Source organism: Haliotis rubra, unplaced genomic scaffold, assembly GCF_003918875.1.
Source record: "Haliotis rubra isolate DU_JTF1 unplaced genomic scaffold, ASM391887v1 Scf885, whole genome shotgun sequence".
NCBI lineage: Eukaryota > Metazoa > Mollusca > Gastropoda > Lepetellida > Haliotidae > Haliotis > Haliotis rubra.
In genome coordinates this window covers 47,147-69,942 of record NW_025767618.1, presented here as the reverse complement: position 1 = coordinate 69,942, position 22,796 = coordinate 47,147, and the positions used below count along the sequence as shown (strand labels likewise).

At 40.5% G+C, this 22,796-nt stretch overlaps 1 protein-coding gene across 1 annotated transcript; it reads right to left on the bottom strand.

The window, feature by feature from the left end:
* Positions 1-1,041: 1,041 nt before the first annotated feature.
* LOC124263482 (TBCC domain-containing protein 1-like) lies at positions 1,042-22,712 on the bottom strand. Its single transcript, XM_046698134.1, is given in 19 exon segments — positions 1,042-1,151; positions 1,669-1,818; positions 3,328-3,425; positions 3,538-3,713; positions 3,882-4,004; positions 5,057-5,136; positions 5,746-5,794; positions 5,961-6,051; positions 6,854-6,974; positions 9,818-9,883; positions 10,812-10,915; positions 12,069-12,144; positions 12,779-12,839; positions 13,231-13,339; positions 14,778-14,878; positions 15,680-15,742; positions 20,137-20,198; positions 21,785-21,899; positions 22,550-22,712. Coding segments are annotated over 18 exon segments (1,704 nt in total). The 5' UTR covers positions 21,881-21,899; positions 22,550-22,712; the 3' UTR covers positions 1,042-1,073.
* Positions 22,713-22,796: the final 84 nt, after the last annotated feature.

Genomic DNA, 22,796 nt, shown 5'->3' with positions numbered 1-22,796 from the left:
TCTGGTGCCATGTGACTGTAAGGGCAACACTGTTGAGGTGAGTCTCATCTCTTGCCATGTGACTGTAAGGGTAACACTGTTGAGGTGAGTCTCAACTCTTGCCATGTGACTGTAAAGGGCAACACTGTTGTGGTGAGTCTCATCTGGTGCCATGTGACTGTAAGGGCAACACTGTTGAGGTGAGTCTCATCTCTTGCCATGTGACTGTAAGGGCAACACTGTTGAGGTGAGTCTCATCTCTTGCCATGTGACTGTAAGGGTAACACTGTTGAGGTGAGTCATCTGGTGCCATGTGACTGTAAGGGTAACACTGTTGAGGTGAGTCTCAACTCTTGCCATGTGACTGTAAGGGTAACACTGTTGAGGTGAGTCTCAACTCTTGCCATGTGACTGTAAGGGTAACACTGTTGAGGTGAGTCATCTGGTGCCATGTGACTGTAAGGGTAACACTGTTGAGGTGAGTCATCTCTTGCCATGTGACTGTAAGGGTAACACTGTTGAGGTGAGTCTCATCTCTTGCCATGTGACTGTAAGGGTAACACTGTTGAGGTGAGTCTCAACTCATGCCATGTGACTGTAAGGGCAACACTGTTGAGGTGAGTCTCATCTCTTGCCATGTGACTGTAAGGGTAACACTGTTGAGGTGAGTCTCAACTCTTGCCATGTGACTGTAAGGGCAACACTGTTGTGGTGAGTCTCATCTGGTGCCATGTGACTGTAAGGGCAACACTGTTGAGGTGAGTCTCATCTCTTGCCATGTGACTGTAAGGGTAACACTGTTGAGGTGAGTCTCATCTCATGCCATGTGACTGTAAGGGTAACACTGTTGAGGTGAGTCTCAACTCATGCCATGTGACTGTAAGGGCAACACTGTTGAGGTGAGTCTCAACTCATGCCATGTGACTGTAAGGGTAACACTGTTGAGGTGAGTCTCAACTCTTGCCATGTGACTGTAAGGGTAACACTGTTGAGGTGAGTCTCATCTCTTGCCATGTGACTGTAAGGGCAACACTGTTGAGGTGAGTCTCAACTCTTGCCATGTGACTGTAAGGGTAACACTGTTGAGGTGAGTCTTATCTCTTCCCATGTGACTGTAAGGGTAACACCAGACTATCCAGTTCCTTCTTGTGCCCCATCTCGGACAGCCACACCTGCAAGGTCAACAGTCATTATGGAGTTCTCAAACCACAGTCAAGTGTTCCAGCTACATCAACTCATGGGTCATCCAGGCGACTTAGGCTGCTCAATTTGCAGTGCATATTTTTGTCTCTTCAGTGCTAGAAATCTATGGTTTTGAATCCCTTAGGTTTCTAGGTTTGTAAACAATGAGTTTACAAAAGTGGTGTATATCTGAGACCTGCATTGCATGTGAGTTTAGGACTCCTCCAACAGAACAAGCAGCCTTTGACACCAAATCACTTCTACTTTAAGATGACTGTAATATAACCTAAATACTGGGCTTCGCGATGAGTTGTAAAATCAAATGAACCCAACCCAATGAATGTGTTTTGAAAACACTATTGACTCTGAAGCAATATGAAGGCATGAAATATTACTGCAGTAATTTGAGCATTCATTTGTCAGAACATCGCTGAACAAGGTGATGGCTCACACTTGGTATAATATAACAGGAAGACCACAGATCCTCTGTATTCACGGACAACTTACATGGAACCTGGTCTCAACAAGACTCTGGAACTCCTTGCGTTGGTCCCGAGTCAGTCCTGCGTCCTTCACCATCTTCTGCCATCGGTCAATCTCCTTGTGCCGCTGGCTGACCGCCTTCTGATACCGGCTGGCCAGACCTCCAGGAATTGACTACATGTAAAAATAAAGGTGTTCAAGACCGAGGTTTTATGCTGAGCTGAAGTGGCACATGGCTTGAAGATGGACAACCTGACAGTTACACTGACACCTAGTTGCAGCCTCATCTGCGTACCAAACAGATCCCAGCGACTAGTGTGAATGGCATACTGTAAAACATGGAGTGGAGTCTTGGAGTGGGGTCTTGGAGTGGAGTCTCGGAATGGAGTCTTAATGTAAATATTTAGGTGACCGAGTTTGTTTTGCTTTGATCATAGGGGTAGCTATACAAGCACATTCATTTCACATCTGTAGCTGGTTGGTGTTATCAGTTTTATCAGAAGACAGGAGGCATTCTGTATACACGTATCAATTAGCCCTGTCAACTCCAGAATTGTCATTCTGTAACAGTACCACGCTGCCATCAAGAAGAAAAATGTATATGAATAGATGGAAGGATGGATGAATGGATGGATGGAGAAGCATGTAAATTATTTACAACCTGTAAACAAAATATTAATAATGGCATTATTTATTAGCCAAAAAACTACATATATAACATTGTCACATGTAAATTCAAATTTGTGTAGAGGAAGCGGTAGTAAGGGAAAAGGTACATTAATTAGGTCTATGCTAAAACATGCTTATCATCAGGGAATATAACAGTTATTATTGCATGAATTATTTATTTCTTACTTAACAAAGAAATTGATTACATAAGATACGTAGCACTATATTATTGAAGAACTGGATTTATTGTCAGTGATGGCAAAAGTAACTGTTCCTAAGTCATAATTGTTTTGCTTTTTGTTCAGAAATAGCCATCTCTCTACATCCTTGAACTTACAAACAAAAAGCAAAAAAAAATGCAGGAGAATATTTTGCAAGCTGATTGTTAGTGAGTTTCATCAGCTCTCTATGGCTTCGAAACTCTTGACTTTCTGTCAGGTTATGTATGGGCAGTCCACTGGAATGTGACAGATTAGAGGAAACACATCACTGATACAATCTGCCCTCAGAATGTCAGAGAGCTAAAGGAATGCTGCTGTGGATTGCCATGTAAACATTTTTACAATCTCGATTACGTTGCTGTCTACAAATGAAAGTATAATTACACAGAGTTCGAATTTGTGACGATTTATTAATAAGTTTGGAGTAAACTGACAAGCATTAACAAATATTTCTACGAGAGCTGTAAAAAAAAGAAAGACTAATCTCTAAGATGAGTAAGATAAGATATTTACTTTTGAAACCGGTGATTCCGGAGGTATAAACGACAACTGGGAAGAACCATTAATGGCATATTCTAGACAGTAATCAGTGTTTACAGTAGTGACAAGTGCACTTATACTCCATACTCCACTCCAAGGCTCCACTCCAAGACTCCACTCCATATTTTACAGTATGCCAGTGTGAATAGGGCACTCAAATACACAACAGCTTGGGCACATACTACGAGCTACCAATAGTCTGATGATGAGCTAGAAATACTGGACTGGAAAACTACATGTGTAGTGAAGTCACCTTGGTGGGGCCCTCCATGTGAAAGGGCACAGTGAAGGTGAAGAACTCATGGACTGGCATTATTTCCCAGACAGGTGTCTCGTCTCGGTGGTCAGGTCCTGCAACACAAGGTTTCTCATGAACACGTACATACATATTAGGTTATCTGTGCAGGATAGAAACAATGCTGAGGCCTAAATGTTAAAATAAGCTACTGTCGATGGTACTCACCCACACACAGCGGCTGGTCCCAGTGGTTGAGAGATGCGGAGATGCCCACTAGAGACATGTGTTCCTCCAGCTGGGGGTAGAACGTGTGGTACGGAGCCAGGAGGATGGTATCGTTCCCACTCAGCAGGATGGGTCGTGTTGGGGTCAGCAGGTGCAGGGTACACAGAGTACAACCACTAGAACATGGAGGAATCATTTAATCTTTCAAGGTTAGAGAATAACATGTAAAGGTTATTAAATAAACATGTCTGTAGACCAATCGTTATGTAAAACATTAATTTGGTGGCATTCACAAGGGACAAGGGAATTAGAGTGACACAGAAATATACCTGACATATTCTCACCTGACCATGATGGAGCGACACACGGCTATGACTGTAACATTTTCACAGTTGCTCAGGTGCACACATGTCTCCACTGGCCCCAACACAACAGTTGTATTCCGACACTTCTCTATCGTCACCGATCTGTAACAGCAAATGCTGATGAATCACACTCCACCACAGAACCAAAATCTTTGAATCTGAGGGGTACTTACATTCCGTAACAAGCTTCATTTCAGACATTATGGAACGTTCATAATTTATGGCTCTGTGTGTGTGTGTGTGTGTGTGTGTGTGTGTGTGAGAGAGAGAGAGAGAGAGAGAGAGAGAGAGAGAGAGAGAGAGAGAGAGAGAGAGAGAGAGACAGAGAGAGAGAGAGACAGAGTGAGTGTGTGATGATGATTTTAAGGGGGGGGTCACCAATTTTGTTCTGGGGAGGTAGGGGGTCATCAATTTTGTACATAAAAATATTTTAAAATTATGCTTTAGAAATATGGAAAGGGGGAAGGGGGTCATTGGTTTTGCACATGACATGCAGGGGGGTTTCACTTCCTTTGTACATAAATTTTAGGCGGGGTCATTCACATTTTACAGGCTTCTCCATAAAAATCATCATCACCCCATAGACATAAATTATGAACGGTCCCTTAGAACCAAAACATTCCATATCTGAATTGTACAAAAACATGTAAAAGAGTCAGACTGGAATTCTTGGAGCAGTTTTAGGAAGCATAGCCAGCTCCATTCAATGATTTATACAAAGTTTCAACTCCTTACGGCTTGTATATTTCAGAGGAGCCACATGAAGTGCCGAAACACTGATACTGTCATATTACGTGCTATTTTAATTGCAACATACTCCCTGCATATCAAATAATCATCGTGAATTAAGTGGAAACAACTGCAATCAGTAGGTCAGTAGGTCACTTTGCCACTCGTCTAAATTTCAGTTTTAGAAATTGCATACAGAATTGGCAATTAAGCACGAGGAAAGAATGTCTAATGGATGAATGGTTAAACCCCATGGCCCAGCCAGTGCTGATACTTGCAGTAATATGTTATGCATGTCTAATTAATTTTCCATTGCCTTTTTGATTTTCTATTCTCTAAAACCATTCCAAAACTGAGAAACTCAAACTAAAATTCCATGACTCACAGATTCCAATCATTGTTACCGAGTTGCCATGGTTACTTACCTTAGCGGTGACAGAAGATACAGGTAGGAGTGGTGGCTCCGATGGATCTTCATGCTGCTCAACTCCAAGGTGTTGGAGCTCTGTTAGAAATACACACAGCTTTACACACTGGGATAGGAAACTGGGTGCAACCATGATTTCATCACTCTCATATCAGCTTAAAGACTGGTGGGAAGGACTGTCAAAAGACTTCACAACAAATTCTCCAGATTGTAACTACCTGTGGGGACTTATGTGAATGTAGATCAAGTGATGCCAACATTAGCGTCACTGCAGGATACTCACTGTTCTATTAAGTGTTCTATGGTGAGGGGAATGCTGGAGGGGATGGAGTCCTTGGGATTGTCAGATCATGATGGAGAGAAAAAGGATTTTTTTTGTTTGTTTGTTTGTTGTTGAATGATGCACACAGCAATATCCAAGCTATATGGATATTAAATAATCAAGTCTGGTCTAGGCAATCTAGTGATTGACATCATGAGCACTGATCTAAGCAATGGGGATACAATGACATGTGTCAACCAAGTCAGCGAGTGTCAGGCACTTCTTACAACAAGCAGGTTACTGAAGTCTGATTCTAACCCTGATCTTCACGGGTCATGTTGGCAGTAACAGATCTGATTTTAATGAGAGTGGAATGACCCTAGTTACTGTCCAAAGATGTTCAAAGATGTTTGTTGAATACTTACCCTTGCTATAGTTTCCTTACTGACTTGACTCATTATGATCATCTTGTTGCTGAAACAGTCAAACACTTAAAAGAGTGACCGAACTATAGAGAAAAGAAAAGCACAGATAACATGTAAATTATTAAAAGTGTTATTAATATTTATAATTATATATATCTTTGACTTCTAAACAGTGACTGTTATAGCTACAACAGACTGCATGACAATCTCCCTACCCTTTCATATGCTCCTTAGGGATGATGTTGGCGTTTGTTGCAATCTTCCCACGTTTGCTTCGAGTGGGGACGTCTCCCTTGCCCTCCTCTCCTGGCAACAAACAACAGACTGGGTCACACCTTACCAGGGGTCACACCAGACCAGGGACCACATGACTTGACCACCATCGACACAATGTGTCTGTTGCATCATACACCAACTGCCACCTTGCATGTGATATTGCAGCTACCTTACTGTAACCTAGTGAGTGGGGCTTGCTTCAAGTCACACCTTTTGACAGGTTTTATGTTTTAACTGTACAACTGAGGATGTCTTACTGAATTGTAAAACCCAGGTCTTACAGTTGAATAGTATTAAGACCCCCTTAGTGTGCATCTGATGCTGACTTTATACTTTCATTACTGATCATGCAGGGTATCATTGGATTCATGTCTTACCCTAACACATTGTATTGTCTCACTGTAAAGTACTCTCAGATTTACTTGACTTACTTTCTTGGTATTTGCTGGTTTTAAATGTTCATAAGTTAAATGTGAGACCTCAAGCTGGAAGATGCCTCGTGCTGGGTCATCACTCAAGATTTACTAGACTATTGTATTTACATAAACTAAAAATAGTAACAGTTAGCCTATTACTGACAAACACATCAAGGGACACAACTCTTGATCAACACATAGCTTGAAAGATTTATTTGGTTTCTTAGTTTCTTCATGTCACCAGGTAATACTCAACTATCTAACAACGTCCTGTAACTGAACAAGTCTTGACTAAAACATACAGAGATTGATATGACCATGCTGGCTGGGCAGGGTGACACACAATGAAATAAGTCATCAACTGTGATGTGTCAATCCATACTGTGTTGCTGGGTTTCCTCTACACCTGTATTTACCTGCAAATGGCCAGGAGAGTCTCATCCCTGTGGCAATACAGGCTGATATTCCGAACGGGTTCTGGACAAGGCAGTCCTTGATCCAGGTCTGGAAGAGACGCACCGTGAAGGCTCGAGTCATCTGAAACAATTATTTATCATTCTAAAACTGGTATACACAGAGATATCGCTGACGATCTGAGGGGGGTCTTTATCTTCCCCACAGTATGGAACAGCTGGCTCTAAGACTGAGCTTATCTTGGTCAGATCTTTATTACGATCACCTTCACAGTAGCTAATGTCAATACAAAACCTGAATGACCTTTGTCAACCAAATGAACATGAAGTCAGACAAACTGGCTTCACTTCTTTCTTTAGTTTATCAACATCATCTGTTGTCAATCAGTTATACTGACTGTTAATCTTGCCACTTGTCATTGATTAGAAAACTTTGAACAACAGACATTAATTTTGTCAACAACATCTGTTATCAATCACAGTTATTGCTCGTGAGAATCTTGCCACTTGTCACTGTTTAAAAGGATTTGTTCAAAACAAAACACAGCACAAAGAACAAGGCAGTCAGAAATACTGGGTACAATCATAGTACAATATCCACAACATAGTGCAGCCATTAGTAATCCTCATTCAAAACCGACCATTTACATTCATTTTCAAGATACAAAACTGAGTTTTGCTGTTTAGAAGGTACTTGCAAATGTATACAGATAAGAAACCTCAATTAGAAGATAAAGCTACTCTGTTTTCAATTTTGCGGTCCTTTATCGTTGATTTAAGACCGCTAAATGTAATTTAAAAACCGAACGTGGTTGTGTAATGAACAAAATAAGACATTTTAAAAAACATAAATTGTTTATTTCAGGAAACAGTATGCTTGTATTTGTGACAAGAAGCATACATAAATAAACAAAATACAGTTTATACTGTGAGCAAGTACAATTATTTGATTTTTCTCAAGCGAATTATAGTATGACCAGAAATTATTGAGAATTTTAGGAATATGTTTAATTGGATTTCTAGTATAAACAACCTTGACCAGCTATCAAGTGCTTGGTTTCATTCAAGAGAGACAACTCAGTTAATCCTTTTTCATTAGTTTGTGAAGAGTTATCCCCCTTTGTTTACTTGCTAGCAGATGACATTTTCAGTGATCCTCAGTATGGATGATTTAGAGAAGAGGAAGTTGATTTTAGAGTATTATAACAAGGACATCAGATCAGCTAAAGTGATTTCATGTAGAACAGGCATCTCTTTGTCCACTGTTTATCGTGTTTTGAAAAATATTGCAAATGGATATGGCATTGAGCACCAGGGAGGCGCAGGTAGGCCAAGAAAATTGACTGTCGGTGACAGGAGGCGGCTTGGTATTCTTGTTTCTAAAAACAAAGGAAGGAGTTTAGAAAACTTAAGGCTGGATATGATTGATAGAGGAACTGTGGCTGTCTGTAAGGAGACAATTAGAACTGAGCTGCATGCAATAGGTTGGCAGAAAAGTCGAGGAATTCCATCATCGATCATGAAACCTGAACAAAAGGAGCGAAGGTTGAACTGGTGCTTACAGCATAGAAATTTTAACTGGGACAATGTGATTTTCTCAGATGAAAGTTCTGTGTGGCTGTTTCCTACTACACTGAAATTCTGGACCAAACAAACTGAAAAACCTTTGTATCAGCGCCCAAAGTACAGTCCGAAGTTTAACGTGTGGGGTGGCATATCTGTGTTAGGGGCAACGCCCTTCTGTGTATTTGAAGGGAATATGAACAGTGAGCGGTACACACATATTCTCGAGGGACATTTACTTCCATCTGCTCACGTGTTCTATGGAATTTTTTGATTTTCCAGGAGGACCACGTCCCAAAACATCGTTCAAAGCATTCACAGGCCTGGTTTCAGACCCAAAATATGACATTATTAGATTGGCCAAGCTATAGCCCTGACCTAAATCCAATAGAAAATGTTTTGGGACTTATGAAGGAAAGTGTCAATAAGAAAAATCTGACAAATATTGCTGAAATGAAAGAAGAGGTGGTCCGATATTGGGACAGCATGGACCACGACTTTCTAACTTCTTTGATCAGTAGTATGCCCCGCTAATTCTGCTAATATTCACATTTAATATGTGAGTAATGAGTGAAAAAAATATATATAAAATTACAGTCTTTAAATTCTCAATAATTTCTGGTTGTACTGTATTGATCTCCCCTACTGTATGACAATCGACTCGCCCAAATTCAAGCCGTGAACTCGCTAAGTTTAGTCGCCGCTAACTTTATTCACAGAAATAATTGTTGATAACCACCCTACTATTCCCAATTTGGAAAAGACCTGACATGCCACGTTTTATGTGGGATACATGGACAGTTGAGTGGAAGCTGGGACGGAAGCGGTCAGGTTAGGACGTGTGGGCCGACGTGTGTTGTCGACGTCAACATACGTAGATCTGGACCCGGTTTGAATATACTGCCGCTTTTGCGCTGCTGACGGATTTTCCAGCTTCCTAGTTTCTTCACTGGGATTAAGGTCAAGAAATTCATCTTCAAACCATTCGCTTTTTACTTGAAAAACACCAAAGATGCTCCTGAGATAGAAATTGCTGATGTCCGACATGTTTGTTTACAAACAATAGGGTCAACGATTCGTTGTATTCATACGCGGTGAATCGGTCACTTTAATAAGCGGTCTTAAACTGCCATTTAAGTACGGTTTTGATGAGCTCTCAGCCAATCAGAATCGAGTAGCACACAATATCGTGCCAGAATGTTGATTCACTTGACGAGACTTCAGGTGGAAAGTTTGTCAAATCTTGAGACAGAGGTACAATACTGGAATTAACCAGCTGGTCTTTGACAAGAACCCTCTCAAATATGGTGATATTTCTGATACACAAACTGTCTTCCATGAAAGTGTCATCACTAAACGTGTCTTCCACAACCCTAACTGTCCAATGTTTAAGTGTAGAATCACCTTCGAGTATCCACTGCTGGACTGGACGGTCTGCAGTGATGCTATGTCCTTCAGTGGGGAGAGGTTCTGGAACCAGTGATCACACATGGTCTGACACACATAATCATAATTATATTGATATGGTACAAGCAACATTTTACAAATAACTGAAGCCCTGTATTCCACTATCATTCCACACAGCCCATGGTGATTTCCACAATACTGGCTTCGTATTGCAATTTATTGCAATGTTTCATGAACTGATATCCATACCTGAATATATTTCACATAATGCGCTACATCAACTATCTTCGCTCCTGATTTGTTAGAGAGAGAGATCTACCTCAAAGCTGGCTGAAAGTGAGTACAGGGCATTATATCATAACTTCTGTGAGTGGCATTTTTAGAAGTTGGACAGTCAGATAATGACAAACTTTAAGAAAGAACAATGTCTCTATTCGTGTGGTGCGATGTTTCAAAACAGATTCTTGTATTGTTGTCAAGCAGGGTCCCGTTTCACAAAGCCCTCGTAGGCCTAAGATCTCGTAACTTTTCTCGTAGCATTCGTACCTCCTATGTTACAGTATAGCAGGTACCAATGCTACGAGAAAAGTTACGAGATCTTAGGCCTACCAGAGCTTTGTGAAACGTGACCCAGGTTATCATAACAGAATTGAAGACAAAACAAGATCTGCACATAATGTACCCATGCGAAATATAACCAAGTTTTCAGCAGCATAAGCAGCCACCTAAACCACTGCCCCATGAGTATATCATGAGACTGGTCTGTTGGTTTAATGCTGCACTCTGCAGTACGGTGTCTGGAACAGACAATCCACTTATTGACATAGTGGACTACAATCCAAGCCATTTAGGTACGCCAGTACCAATAGCAAGCCAGCATGACCACCTGAACAGTCATACAACCAGGCTGCAGAGGACCCACCATAATGCAGAATCCCACAGGTGTATATAATGAGAGATGTAAACGTGTATCTACAGACGATGGAGTCACTCACTTGAACTTGTCCATGGACCCTGCCATCAGGAAGCCCAAAGCATCGACTGCCCTCTCCGTCATACATGGTCCACTAGCCAGACCCTGCTGGCCTGACCCCTCTGTTGATGGAACAAACAACATTATACACAAGTTAGGAGGCAGTAGAGGCTGTTCCAGGTGTCTTTCATGTCACTGTCAGCGACAAACAAGGATTAAAGTGCTAGTAGAATGTCAATGTTGTCAGCAGCAGCATGTATTTAGAGTTATCTGCAATTTAGGTTGAGCCTTTGTTCAAACTAACTGGCATGGTATCTACATGTCACGTACAAAACTTTTCCAAAACACCGAGTTCCTTACAACTTCCATCTCTGTTCTGGATTCAGAAACAAAGGCAGACTTTCGTCAAGACAAATTGAACGTTTTCTGTGAGTGCACTGAAATATCGCTGCGGATGTTATGTATTGCTGCTTCACTGTACACCTACAACTGAGTGTATGAACAAACTTTGTTGACTAATCACTAAGCTTGTGGTCTGTATGTATCAATATCTGGTTAACCTTTGTGTTCAGGCATCATAGTACAGACAACACCCATAACACACATAGCAGATAACTGCCATGATTGTAAATAAAACACTGAAACAAGACTGTCCTGACAGTGTGCTTCATTCCTCTGCTGATATGTCTATGTATTACACACCTACACACATGCTACACATTGGGGTAGATAGATCATTACAACCCAATAAATTATGAGTTCATTATTATTATAGATATGCATTAAATTATAAAATAAAATAATTTGTGTTACAACACACTGAGAAATGACCCAATGAAGTCTCTGCATGTCTATGTAGATCTTTTTTTTTTACTGATCAAATGTAGGAATCAAACATATAAACTCTTCTGCAGGGTACACAGCAATACACAGCAATAACATGCTGCATCTTGCATATCATCTGTTTGAAGCGACCCGTGAAGGTCGGGTTAGAACGAACCTTGAGTAACCCATAGCAATGCTTGTCGACACCAAAAACGCGGGCTTCACACGACTAAAGGGATCGGGTGGTCAGGCTAGCTGGCTTGGTTGACACATGTCATCGGTTCCCAATTGCGCAGATCGATGCTCATGCTGTTGATCACTGAATTGTCTGGTCCAGACTCGATTATTACAGGCTGCAGCCATATGGCTGGAATATTGCTGAGTGCGGCATAAACTTAAACTAAACTCACTCACTCACTCTGTTTGGATCTTGTGTACTAAGTAACGTACCTTGTTCTGTGAGTAGCTCGAGAATCTCTGGGAGATGTGACAGCACAAACACCATGTGGCCGTGGTCATCTAGAGACTGTAGAACAGAACACAATCTCTGAATCAAATGTTAATGTGGTCTTATTCTAGAGAGGACAACCCAGTGGTTGACGTGAGGTGAGGTGAAATTGGGTTTAACGTCGTACTTGAGAATATTTCGCTCATATGACAACATGCATGCGTGTATATGTATGTGCGCCTGCTTGTACTAGTCCAGACTTAAACTGGTTTTATAGTGCTAGCCCGCTGAGATACCATGCCCGCAGTGAAGCATGAATACCCCACTCAGACACAGTATACTGACTCCGAGCCGACCAGTCCTTGTTGTACCCATTAATGCCGAGCGCCAGGCAGGGACCAACAAGTACCATATTTTAACGTCTTTTGGTATGACGCGGTCGGGGATCGAACCCGTGACCTTCCGGTCGCCGGGCGGACGCACCAGTGGTTTAAAGAACGAGCAACAGCCAAGGAAATTGGTGGTCAAAGACACACAAACATCCATGTCAGACATTTTATATTCACACTGGAGAAGGAATCAGATCTATTTAAAATGGTGATGAGATATAAATATTGCATGTCGTCTGTTTCAGTGGTAGAAAGTATCTTGAAATCTTTGGAATTTTAAGATTAGTGTCATGACACATTGCTTTGATATTGATAAGTCTTACCTTTGTTCCTCTTGGAGTGGAACGACCTTCAAACTCAGAAGATGAGGACATTGACGGCCATCTTGCATTTGTCAAGGACTAGGTCACAATTATAGTTGTTATTTTTCAAAGGCCAATATGTAGTCCCATAGCTGCAGCAAACATCAGATTACTTCCCTTGATGGAAGCATGTCATGGCCTTGTAAAGGTGAGCCGTACTTTGCTGACAACACGACCAGTGTTAACACAACACTGAATAGAAGAAGAAATATTTTGTTCCAGGTTTCTTGCCATGGGCAGGATTAGAAACTTATATAAATTCGGCATAAGCTCTGGTCATACATTTCAGGGACTGTCTTATACTCTGCAAGCTCTATTATCACATTTCATACTGATATAAAGTACTGAGTGTTCCAGCCTGGATGAGGCAAACCAGTGGTCGACAGAATGAAGGTGACTCTACGAAAGGATACTCATCTCCTGCGACCAGTGATGCCCTGAGGGACACGCGGAACAGCTGCTGGATGTACAGGAACAACACAAACTTGTACGTGTCCACACACAGCCTGCTCCGCAAGTCATCTGCAAACACATTTTTAATTACAAAAACAATGACTATAACTACAACATGTACAATACTACCAAAGAAAGTCTTGAAGGAACCTGGGGCAAAATCAGTGGTGATGCAGGTTAAGTAACAGAACAATACCCCAAATTATCCTTTGAAGGCAGACTGCTTGCTGTTTAATGAGTCACTCAGTAATACTCTGACTGTGTTACAGTGGTCGATAAATAACTGAGTCAGGACCAAACAATCCAGTGATTGATGATATTGAGACTGACTAACGGATACATTCAGCACATCGTATTACAAACCCAGGCTGGTAGGAACAACTCTAAACCAGATTCCACATGTTGGGGAGTACAGATTTAAAATGATTGGTCAGCACATCAGAAAAAGGCCTTATGTTATGAATCTAATATTAACATCACTTCTGCAACAATCCTGTATTGAATGTTAACTCTTATCATACTAAGTTATAGTCACACAATATATAGGTCCATATACATGAAAAACTGTTCTAAATACACGACTTAAAGCCCTACTTACAAACTATAAATGTCCATATACATGTTATAAAGCTCTACATACACAACAGAGGACCACATACACAACACAGAGGTCCACATACACATCACAGAGGTCCACATACACAACACAGAGGTCCACATACACATCACAGAGGTCCACATACACAACATGGAGGTCCACATACACAACACGGAGGTCCACATACACAACATGGAGGTCCACATACACAACATGGAGGTCCACATACACAACACAGAGGTCCACATACACAAAACAGAGGTCCACATACACAACATGGAGGTCCACATACACAACACAGAGGTCCACATACACATCACAGAGGTCCACATACACAACACAGAGGTCCACATACACAAACATGGAGGTCCACATCACAGAGGTCCACATACACAACATGGAGGTCAACACAGAGGTCCACATACACACACAGAGGTCCACATACACAACACAGAGGTCCACATACACAACATGGAGGTCCACATACACAACATGGAGGTCCACATACACAACACAGAGGTCCACATACACAACACAGAGGTCCACATACACAACACAGAGGTCCACATACACATCACAGAGGTCCACATACACAACACAGAGGTCCACATACACACAGGTCCACATATAAGAGGTCCACATACACAACATAGACGTCCACATACACATCACAGAGGTCCACATACACATCACAGAGGTCCACATACACAACATAGAGGTCCACATACACAACATAGAGGTCCACATACACAACACAGATACAAAGATCTGCATACAGGTTATAAATCAATCCACACATTGGATTGTAGTTATAAATACACTTATTAAAGGTACATAGACACATACATGATATGACGCTCCGTAAACATGCTTCGGACTACTTCTAACACAGACTATCTTATCTCATACCTCTGGAAGAGCGTGACTGTGCTGTGAGGTACGTCTCATCCCACTCCAGACGTTCAACAGGGTACTTGGTGTCGCACAGCAGATGACAGAGGGAGAAGTACCTGTGTAACAACGGAAGGAGTGCAGCTTGTATTTACTTTTAACATGGAGACAAAGATGGGAGAGGGAGGGGAGTGAGGGAATGGAGAGGGAGGGGATTGTTGGAGGGAGAGAGGAATGAGGGGAGGGGAGTGAGGAATGGAGGGGTGTGGGAGGGAAAGAGAGGAGGAATGGGGGAGAGGGAGGGAGGGTGAAAGAGAGGAATTAGGGGAGAGGGGAGTGAGGGAATGGAGTGGAGAGTGTGGGAGGGAAGAGAGAGAGGAATGAGGGAGAGAGGGGAGTGATACGGAGAGAGGGAGCGAGAAAAATGGGGAGTGAGGGGGTCAGAGAGAAGGGCTTGTGAGGGAGGAGGGGAGAGATGGAGGGGTGAGTGAGAGGAAAAAAAAAAGAAAAGCGAGAGTGAGTGAGGGAAGTGAGAAAGGGGAGTGGGAGTTATATGTACACACATAATGTTGAGGCCCTGTGTGTACTTTGCCCAATCTAAAGAAAGTTTGGTTGGATTCTTCAACCAATCATATGTCAGCTTATTAATCTGATTTAGCATTATTCCTCAAACACACTGAGTTAGAATTTCATATGAAAACTTTTCAGAACATACAGTGTCCTTTTATCATACTATTTTAGGCCTACATGACTTGGTGCTCAGATATTACATATCCACAGAAAAATAATGGCTCTTCCTTATTTATTTCAATTCAGAACTTGTGGTTTTAGTACATTTTCAAGATACAGGAATCATATATTCAGGTCTGAATGCTTTGCTCACTGAAGCCAAGAACTGCAACGCCCCAAATAATACTCACATCCAGGCCAGGTCCTCTGACAGGTGCAGCTTGTTACAGGCAATGTGTTTCCATACGGAGTAGCTGGAAATGGAGGAAAGTCTTTACAGCTCATTGACATCAACCATATTTGTTTGGTCAGAATTCTACAAGTTTGTGAGTAAACAATAATAATGTTAAAATTTGTATAGCGCCTGCATCCAAGGTTTGCTCTAAGGCGCTTGGTCGAATGCTCTGTGGAAAAGAACTGTTTTTAGTTCTTTTTTGAATGGAATGATGTCTGACAAGTTTTTCAAGTTTTCAAGTAGTTGGTTCCATAACAGAGGACCTGCTTTGGCGAAAGCTCTATCGCCATAACTCGCTCTGCGGGTAGAGGGCACTACTGCTTGTTTTAAAGATCACATATACTCTAGGGGGGTACAAATACATAAATCACTAACTGGCATCGCTATAAATGAAACCCCGTCATTAAAACTACTCATTTCGTTCTTTAATTAACTTAAATCGACCTTTTTGACAACAGTGCACAATTCTCACCCGCGAACGAAATTTCAACCAATCAGAGCGGGGCGTCTCTGTGACGTCATATGAGGAATAGATAGGAGGGCCGATGCAGAATTCATCTACATTTCAGGGGGTGAATTATCTTGTTTACAGGTTTGTATAAACCTGTAATCGTGACAACTGTTGTGGAAAATGAAAGCTATATGTTCTCACAATCTACTGTCATTTAATTTTGTCTCCTGCTTTGCCTAGTTTCCGAGTTACAACTTGTTTTCATAGACGATTCTGTCAAAACCGCTTGGTGTCGCTAGGCCTTATTTGTATAATGACTGATCCAAATTGATCCTATTTCTGTGGGTTTTTTTACCTCGATATTTAATCATGTCATGTAAAAATCTGTTTGTATTCTCAAAACAGTGTCGGCCCATAAGTTTTCACATGCAATACAGCAATTAATACTCCCTTGTTGTAACCCGTGTTAGGTGGTATAAACCTACACATGTTATTTGTCATCATTCACTTGATGGTCAGTTAATGAATTTATAACAGGTATAATTAGTGGTAACACACTTAGATTACCCGACAAAGGTTCCCATTTGGCATTTTTTGTGTCTTGAGTAAAGATTCAACATTATAAACATCGATCAAAGGATTAACCGATAACTGATTGATTAATTACTTTTATCTTACACTGCGGATCTGTCAAAAGGTAGTGTTTATGTAAGTAGATTTACTAATCTATACTGAATACACTCTGTCATGTTGGTGTCTGCGTAAAAACAACGTCATTCTTTCAAAGGATTAACCGGCAATACATTGATTGATTGCCCATTATTGGCTAACTAAATTACTGTTTTTAAAGAAAGGCGGACATTCTGCAATTAGTTGCCAGGTGTGCTATCTTGGGTGACCAATGAGACTATACACCAATGTGAAATACCGGTACCTGAAAAGATTTATCACTTTTTCATATATTAAACTGTTAAAAGACACATCCCTTGGAACAGCTGCAGATGAATGGCATATCACTCGTTTTTGTGGATATTGATGGATACATTCCTCGAACAAAGTAATAGCCTGACATTGTTCCTATAACTTTAATCTGTTTTAATTTTAATATTTGCAATTTGTTTTTATTCATTTGTCGTAGCATTCAACAGAATCATTGTTTTTGCCGTGAAGTGTAATGAGACAGACAACATACACTAGGGGGTGTGTGCGAATTTTGATTCACATTGGCAAACTATAAAATGTCTAGATATTACAGTTCTGTTATAAATTCACTATAAGTATCAGCAGATCGTCTGCTTTTTATTTGGTTTCAAAATGCATACAAGTATGATAATAAACTAATTAGGATTATAAGACCAAATATAAAGATGCACATTGACTAGTATCTACATACTGGTGAGTGGACATTAACCATGTGAATGTAGTAAGAAGTTTATCGCGCAGTATTGTGCTTTGACCCCCACCTCGCTCCATGGAAGAAATCGTTATGCTATAAGATGTGTCATGCAAAATCCTTTTGGTTATGATTCAAATACATATTTAACTACGAGTAGAAAGTAGTTTTGATTTTCTAACTTGATGATAACAAACCATAATCTCATTAATTCTAAGAGACTTTAGCCCGTCACTTTACGATTTTCAAAAATGGCGGCGCCCCGTCGCGAACATCCGCCAGTCTGAGGATAAATGCTATTTAGGTTTGTTGTCACCGAGTTACAAAATCTAAACTACTTTCTACTGGTAGTAAAATATGTACTTGATTGATGGCCAATAGCATTTTGCATGACATAGCTTATAACATAACAATTTCTCTCGTGGCAGCGAGGTGTGTGTAAATATAATACTACTTACAGTATTGTCACTTCGACCCCAACCTCGCTTCCGAGGAAGAAATCGTTATGTTACAAGTTGTGTCAAGGAAAATCTTTATGGTCATCAATCATATACATATTTTACTACAACTAGTAAGCAGTTTTGATTCTTTAACTTCCGTGAAGTGATCTGAACACAAGTAAGATATCGTTTCAGGCTTCCACAACGCTCGCTTCGCACTCACAAACAACCCATTTAGCACGAACTGCGGGGTCCTTTGGAAATCTGTGCATGGTGACACCATCGCCCGACCCCTAGGAGCAATTGACGACAATCGTCGTTGATGTCGAGAAATCATCAAAATGATGAGCGTGCTGCACACTTCCTTTACAACTAACTGAAAATCGTTCCTCATATGACGTCACTGCAGTGCTCTGGCGACAGAGTTACGTAACCTGTCTGTGGTTTCGTTGGCGGGCGAGAGTGAAGCAGGCGACTTTTTGGCAACTTTTAATTGCTCGGTATTAATTAACCACAAGTTTTTTAAAAATGAATTAGGTGTTCCGCATACGTCTAACCACAAATCTTTCATATGTAATGGTTAAAAGAGTACAAACAAAGAAAGTTTATTTGTTCTTTAAAGAGGCTGATCTCAGGGTTCGCGATGGCTGATACCATGACACTAGTTCAGTCAGGTATTCTGGAGCATGGTTGTGAAGGGCCTTGTGCACAAACACCAAAACCTTGAAGACAATTCTTTGTCTGATTGGCAGCCAATGCAGTGTACGTAATGTTAGCGTGATGCGATAGACTGAATGCGATATTTCGAGGTGGATTTTTACACTGTTAAAAAGGTAATCTTATATTCTTACACCATTATCGACTATTACCTTAGCTGATAACGATGTAAGAATCTACATTGAAATGCTGCTTGGCAATAAACAAGAAGTTTTTATCAATAAAGGTGTACGCCTCGTATTCAGCTATAGTCATGACTTTCCCTACAGTGTATATTACAGGCGAAACATGACTGAAACTTTCACCCTCCATAGAACTCTTCCAACAAGGTCGATACACAACATTATTTAATTTAATTAAATACAAGCATTTTCACTAAGGTGACATAATCCCCCGTCGCAATTTATCAAATCAAACTTATAATGTAATGAAAGTTTAAGAGGAAGTTAAATGTCAACAAAAACATGACTAATCAACCTCTCTTGATATCTGGCTCTTTAGTTGTTCAAACACACACATATTTTCAAGACTGACTTTGACCTTGACATGAATGTCATAGTGTATGAAATATGCAAAACTAGTACATCTTGCTGACAATTCAGGTTAACATGCTGAAATCTTCAAAGTGTTGTCGTGACCCTAAAAATTATGTGAAGGTCACCAAAATTGACTGGGCACTGCACTTTCCCTAGATAAATATTAGTGTTAAATATGAAGAAAATCCAGTTAACGGTTCTTGAGATAGCTTAACATGCAGGTTTACATGCTGAAATCTTCAAAGTGTCACCATGACCTTGAAAATTAAGTGAAGGTCACCAAAATCGACTGGGCCCTGCACCTTCCCTAGATAAAGCTTGGTATTGACTATGAAGAAAATCCAGTGAACGGTTCTTGATATAGCTTAACATGCAGGTAAAATGATAAAGTCCCCTTGTGACCTTGAAATGAAGGTCAAGGTCACCAAACCTGAGTTGGACCTTTCTTATACTGTGATGAAACTAGGTACCAAATATGAAAAGAATCTAGTGAACGGTTCTTAAGATATTCCAATTTGTACGTACGTACTGCCGGACGGAGCCTAATACTATATCCCCTGCTTCACGCTACGCGCACGGCATGGCGGGGGATAACAAGATACAAGTACAACCCACATACAAGTCTCATTCAAGAAGTAGATGTTTTATGATAAGTACTGTTTTTAATGTCTTTTTTCTTAAAACAAATGTTTACAAGATTGTTTAAAATTCTGGTCTGATACACTGATACATTAATATCTGAGCAAACTTGCAGTCTGCAATAGTTGTAAGTGATACTGATCACAGAATAGTAAGCCCATTTAGTGAAGCTTAATCGTGAATATTTGTTATCCAGTTGACTAACACAGTGAAAATGATCGTCAATCATTACTTTACCTGATGTTTGGAAATCCAGGAGACCCTTTGTTCTTTGCATACAGTACAATCTTCTTGATATTCTGTAAAATATAGAAAATCACATGTTATGTTGTTAGTTAAATCACTGTAGTGATTACTTTAAGCCAATAACATTCATTCAAGATACATCTGTCAAACTTTCACCTACAAGTTTATTATGTTGTCAAAGATTCTGGAACCATAATGGTCTCCATAGCAACCAGAAAGCAACAGAACCAGTTATTGAAATACATGGTATAGTAACTTGTTTCATGTCATTAAATTGTTAACATAAATTAATGGCAGTGTATAAAGTACATAGTTTGTTCTATTTCATAGTTGCTAAGTTATATGTTTTTAAACTGTTCACTTCATACACCAGTAATGGTCTCAACAGATCAGCTGATTTCCTTTCTAACTATGTGAAACCCATTTCTGGTGTCCCACGCCATGATATTGCTGGAATATTGATAAAAGAGGTGTAAAACTAAATTCAATCCTTTCTAATTATAAATATTCAGCACTTTTACAAATGGAAAAACAGCATAATAAACACCTAACATCTTTTGAGTTTGGGATGATACTTTTCAGGGTTTTACATATATCAAAATGAATAAATGATATCTCAAGACAGTTATTTCTAAATATAGGTGTTATAAGTACTTCTGGTTATGAGCATGATCAGAGTTGATGGTGGGTAGGTGATACTGACCCAATAACACTCATTACATTCACAAGACACAATAACAAGAGTGATGGTGGTAGGCGATACTGACCCAATCAGAGTTGATGGTGGGTAAACGATACTGCAAGTTCCAATGCTCAAGAGCTGATTGTGGGTAATTGCTTTCCTTAGATGTGACAGACCCAATAAGCTCATTACATTCACAAGACACATTAAGGTGTGTGGCCCAGTGATCAAAATGCTGCAAATCGCTGTGCAGAATTGCTTTCCTTAGATGTGACAGGAAGCTCTAATTCCCCTGACAAAGATTACATTTGCCAGCTCAATATTATCACTTAAGTAATGGATGTCTAGCATCTGCATCACTCCAGGTTTTCCTCCCCATCAAGAAGACACGCCACGACATAACTGACAGATTGTTCCAAGTGGCGCTGTACGAAACTCACTGACGAGCTTGGTGTTTGACTTGTATGAAGGCGTTTCCTATTCTCGCGGAACTTACGGATATTGGCTGACAAAATAACACAAACAATTCTTATAGTATGAATGCTTGTTGTTTCAAATGAAGGGCCTTCTCCTCTAGCATCGGTATCTATCAGCTGCTAGACCCATCAGGTGAATTACCACTTGAGCCCGGTGATAAAAATGCCATGCACCATTGACAAAATGAGGCTTCTCCCATTCTCGCGGTATAACGAGGAAGTAATGTTGTGGAGTGCATAGAAGAGCAATCCTGCCGGAAAGGGCGGGAAAAAGTTATGATATGTCCAAGTTGGTATAAACTCACAAATATTAGTGACATAGCAAGATTTTGATCATTCGCAGACTTGGGCCACTTCCTAGTTACCGGTCGGCAAGGTTAATAACTGCTCGGTGTCGCGCATCAGTGATACCGGCAGAAAACGTGTTTACCAAGAGAATAGGAAACCCGCAAGAATAGGCGACAGAACTATATGATCTTACACTGTGAGTGAGTTTGGGATGTGGTGCCACCGGCAGGGCACCATAGCTGAATGGTTCCGCCTTCACCCAGACTCGGATGCTTCTTGTCAAAGACATTGCCTCCAGTTCTCATCACCTGTAAAATGTACATATGACAGCTACAAGTAATTTCACTAAAGGTAACGCATCATATGGAAACAACACAATCTAATAATTATAGACCAAGCAATGTACGTGTTATGAATAAGGTTGGGTTTTTGGTTGTTGGTTTGTTGCTTAATGCCACATCCAGCAATATTCCAGCTATATGCCAACAGTCTGAAAATAATGGAGTCTGGACCAGACAATCCAGTGATCAACATCATGAGCATCGGTCTACGCGGTTGTGACATGGTAATCATTCATCAATCAAGGAAAAAATATCCTCTAAGCCATACACTAATGTAACAACGTAATTGTCCCAAGTCAGTCACAGACGATTTGTTTGAGTAAAATCTAAAAAAAATATCCCATTATGTGACGAAGAATATGTGGATTAGTTTTGCAATCCATTAGGAACAGATCGATAATCGATCGATATTTGGGTATCGATTACCGATCTCTATCGGTTAGTACACAAACACTTTCAGTTATAATGTTCCAGAAAGTTGGGTGACGCAGTCAATTTAATCCGTTGTTCACTCTGCACGCGGAAGACATCAAACATTCACCACAACTTATTTGATCCAATGTTTTCATTAAATTTCAAGAAGTTAGGTTACCGTATGATCCCCTCATCGCTCTTACCTGGTATCTACAAACACGATCACCTTGCCATTGACGATAATTGATGTTCAAGTTGTAATTCTTATGATCTTACGAATGCAATTACAATTAACAAATTTCCACAAAGCCTTTTCAAACAGTTTACTTTTTATGGAATGTCAAATTTAGAGTAAGCGGCCTTTACGTATTCACTTCCTGTGCGTACCTAACAACGCTTTCCATTGGTTAATACGCGATCAGTTCCGTGACCAATGAAAACTACGTACTT